This window comes from Hyalella azteca, unplaced genomic scaffold, assembly GCF_000764305.2.
Source record: "Hyalella azteca isolate HAZT.00-mixed unplaced genomic scaffold, Hazt_2.0.2 contig16202, whole genome shotgun sequence".
Lineage (NCBI taxonomy): Eukaryota > Metazoa > Arthropoda > Malacostraca > Amphipoda > Hyalellidae > Hyalella > Hyalella azteca.
The window spans coordinates 183,006-187,697 of NW_025946029.1; the positions used below are offsets into that span (position 1 = coordinate 183,006).

Consider the following 4,692-nt stretch of genomic DNA (forward strand, 5'->3'; position numbering starts at 1 on the left):
TATTATTTATTTTTATCTATTATTATATTTATTTATCTATTAATTTATTTGCACCGCCTCCCTGGGGGGGATAATTGCATTCATTAGATTAGATATAATGGAATTAACCTTATAATTAACTTAAATTATAACATATTGCCTTCATGCGATTGAATGGAAATGTATGAATCTGTGTTGAATACTGAATTTATTTATTTATTAACAGTATTTGTATTTAAGTGCCCCCGTACCCTCCTGCACCCTGTACCCTCCTGCACCCTGTACCCTCCTGCACCCCGTACCCTCCTGCAGCAGATGTACCTGAGTGCCATGTTGTCCCGCTCTAGACCCTCCTGNCGTCCGCCTCCTCCCGCGCCACCGTCGCCGTGATCAGCTCCTCCTTCTGCTGCAGGAGCAGCACCTGCAGCTCCTGCAACACGCACTCCAACTTAGACCATAACAATAACTATATAATAATGATAACAACATTATGAATATCAAAACATTATGACCATGACAACGAAAATAAAAGAACGACGGCCATCATAAAACAAGCAACAATAACAAAGATGGCGGACCGGCAGCTCCTGCAACACATACCCAAACTTAGAACATTGCTAACTATAACAACATTATACTGTATTAACTACCTATATAATAATATTAAAAATATTGCAATATTATAACTATTAAAACGAGACAGCGGCCATCATAACACAGGCAACAATAACAAAGATGGCGGACCTGCAAGCACAAAGACATAGTGTCAGAACTAACATCAGTAATAACAATAGTAAAAACAACGTAATTTATAACAGCAACAACAAGTCTTAGTGTATGTTTATGACGTAGCAGTCCCAGGCCACGCTCAGTTGGGCCAGCTGATGCCCTCAGTTGAGCCAGCTGATGCCCTCAGTGGGGCCCGCTGATGCCCTCAGTTGAGCCAGCTGATGCCCTCAGTGGGGCCAGCTGATGCCCTCAGTTGGGCCAGCTGATGCCCTCAGTTGGGCCAGCTGGTGCCCTCAGTTGGGCCAGCTGATGCCCCCAGTGGGGCCAGCTGATGCCCTCAGTTGGGCCAGCTGATGCACGATGTTGTTGCTTGCTTCTTGCCGTAGGTAGTGGTGCAGAGGCGGACGATCAGGAATTGTGCTCAGGAACACGTCCTGTCTCTTGAAAGTTTCCAGGTTAAATTATCCAACTCTTCAATATTTTGGGAAGACGTTAAACAGCCTCGGCCCCGATACGGAAGGGGATCCTTCCCGAAGAAACCAAACTCTGGCCGCTGTCCTCCGCTGAACCGCATCTAAATTTCCGCAAAGCGCCCACCGTGAACGAGGTTCACAACTGGCAGCAGTACTTAAGGAGAAAAAGCAAAAGGGCTCTGGAGCGTGTCTATAGCTGGCAGCAGTAGTTAAGGAGAGGGATTACAAGGATTCTGAAGAGTGTCCATAGCTGGCAGCAGTATTTAAGAAGAGGGATTACAAGGGTTTCGAACGGTGTCCATAGCTGGCAGCAGTACTTAAATGAATGGATCACAAGGGCTCTGGCTTAAAGAATGTGATCTTAGACGCTGCCAGTTATTACACTGCGTCCACCGTCAACCAGGGTGCCAACAACCACAACACAACGGCAACAACAGCAACGGCAACAACAGCAACGGCAACAACAGCAACGGCAACAACAGCAACGGCACCAACAGCAACGGCAACAACAGCAACGGCAACAACAGCAACGGCAACAACAGGTTCTATGAACCAGGTTGAACCTGTGCACCTATGACCCCCCACCTCCATGGAGTGGGGCAGGTCTAACACCCACCTCCATGGAGTGGGGCAGGTCTATGAACACCCACCTCCATGGAGTGGGGCAGGTCTATGAACACCCACCTCCATGGAGTGGGGCAGGTCTATGAACACCCACCTCCATGGAGTGGGGCAGGTCCATGAACTCCTCCTGCAGGGCGCGGGCCGCCTTCAGATGCTTCCCCGCCAGCCGCTCGTTCTCGCGCTGCACCCTGCCAGTGATTAACATTATTAGCATTATTATTGTTATTATTATTACTGTTATTATTGCTATTATTGCTATTATTGTTATTATTGTTATTATTGTTATTCGTAATATTACTATTCTTACTATTACTATTATCATATTTATTATTAGGAGGGTACGGGGGCTGCAGGAGGGTACATCTATTATCATTATTATTATTGTTATTATTGTTATTATTATTATTATTACTATTATTATTATAGTTATTATTATTATTATATCATTAATAATCGATAATAAACCCAGAATGAAGAATGTGTCATTGTCCAAACAATGACTTTGATGCATTTTTTACCCAACTTTAGCCCGGACAAAAGGCGTATCAGTGCTACACGCACGCAGTGATTCACTTTTTGATAAATAAAGCCCATATATTTCCTGAGTGCATAGTACCAATGAGATATATACATTTTTATAGATATATTTATATTTATAGATATATATATATTAGACAGCAGACATTCACATGACAATGAAGAGACAGTAGTATAAACATAGTGAAGCAGACAGTGATGCTGCAGTAAGCAGCCAGTAAACAGACAGTGACAACACAGCAAACATGACAGTAAACATGACAGTAAGCAGACAGTAAACAAGACAGTATACAGACAGTAGAAAGGCAGTAAGAAGACAGTAAACAGGAAAGTAAACAAGACAGTAAACAGACAGTCAACAGACAGAAGAGAGACATTGAGCAGACAGAAAACAGACAGAAGAGAGACATTGAACAAACAGTAAACAGACAGCAGTAAACAGACAGTCAACAGACAGCAGTAAGCAGACAGTCAACAGACAGCAGTAAGCAGACAGACAACAGACAGCAGTAAGCAGACAGACAACAGACAGCAGTAAGCAGACAGACAACAGACAGCAGTAAGCAGACAGACAACACACAGCAGTAAGCAGACAGACAACAGACAGCAGTAAGCAGACAGACAACAGACAGCAGTAAGCAGACAGACANAATTATTTTTTATGTAAAATAAATATAATATTATACTGATCGATCAACTTGAATATTGATTGTTTGATCAGAACGTTAAAATCAAGAATTTGTGCCATTTACTTTAATTTCGTTAGATCAATAAAATTATCAATAATTTTCAAAGGAATTTGACGGAGCTACTAGTTTGATGATTCGGAAAATTATTCAACCAAAGCTTTTCCAGTTTAAATAGAAGCCTGATTCAAGTCATGTTTGCCATGATATTTTTTAAAATGGAAAGCGCATGTTAGTGCCGATCATTTGGGCAGAATCTGTGCCTAACAATCTCGAATTGGGTTGTTGCTAGTTTTTCTTTCGCACCATAAAATATTGCGAAATATTTAAAGTGGAAAACGTCATCATACAAAATTTCCTCTTGGCTCTAACCTAAAAAATTATCAATCCTTGAAAATATACGAACAAAAGATCTCAAACACATTTGCCTGTGACAAGATTTTTCCAGGTTTTTTTAATTCAATTATAAAATTATATTAGGAACGAGAAAAATGACGCAACTTCAAAAACAACTAGACTTCAAATAAAATTCGAATGAAATATTTCGTGCCATAGTTTTATATGTTGAAATTCATATCAGATTTTTCTGTCGTTATAATAGCTAATGTGGAAACCGTGCCGAACATTCGGCGACTTTTGTAACGATGCAGATTTATAAGAACAACGGCAGGACTCTGAGAACTTGACACGAATCGTCAAAAATTACATCGGCACAGATTCATTCAAGATTAGCTGAGCACCTTCGAAAGAATTAATTTGGAGAAATACATTTGATCATCAAAACTAATCCGTTCACTTACTTGCTATCATGACTCAATATCATCCTCGTATTTCTAATTAATTTTTGCTCTTTAATCATTTAGATTTTCTATGTTCAATTTCTTTCCTTTAATGAATTGATCATACATAGAATCACTTGATAATGCAAAGTTATGCATAATTTATCGCACCTCACTAACCCTGTCTCTTATACACATCTAGATGTGTATAAGAGACAGCGGTAGGAGCACTCGCCTGTCAAGTTGGCGCTGGTTCTCCTGTCTGTTAGCGGTGACAGTAGACAGTTGCTGCTGCAGTTCTGTCTTGACAGACTTCCATCTGGCGAGCATGGCGGCGTGTAGACGGGCGGCCTCTGTCAACTGCGCCGTCCACTCCGTCTCCTGTCAACGGGGACATGAGTTAGCTCCTGTCAACCTGCTCCACTTGGAGCATGTAACAAGCCTTGCTCCACTTGGAGCATGTAACAAGCCCTGCTCCACTTGGAGCATGCAACAAGCCCACCTGCTCCACTTGGAGCATGCAACAAGCCTCACTTGCTCCACTTGGAGCATGTAACAAGCCTTGCTCCACTTGGAGCATGCAACAAGCCCTGCTCCACTTGGAGCATGCAACAAGCCCACCTGCTCCTGTCTCTTATACACATCTAGATGTGTATAAGAGACAGCCTCCATGGAGTGGGGCAGGAACACCCACCTCCATGGAGTGGGGCAGGTCTATGAACACCCACCTCCATGGAGTGGGGCAGGTCTATGGCCACCCACCTCCATGGAGTGGGGCAGGTCTATGAACACCCACCTCCATGGAGTGGGGCAGGTCTATGAACACCCACCTCCATGGAGTGGGGCAGGTCTATGAACACCCACCTCCATGGAGTGGGGCAGGTC

General features: G+C 42.9%; 1 protein-coding gene across 1 annotated transcript in view; it reads right to left on the reverse strand.

Annotated features, from left to right (window-relative positions):
* Positions 1–322: 322 nt before the first annotated feature.
* Positions 323–4,692, reverse strand: part of LOC108680679 — a gene marked incomplete at its 5' end in the record, with an annotated part of 11,013 nt that continues 6,643 nt past the window's right edge. The window contains 3 exon segments of the mRNA XM_018169561.1: positions 323–409; positions 1,900–1,993; positions 4,043–4,188. Of these exon segments, the coding sequence (XP_018025050.1) occupies positions 323–409; positions 1,900–1,993; positions 4,043–4,188 (327 nt within the window).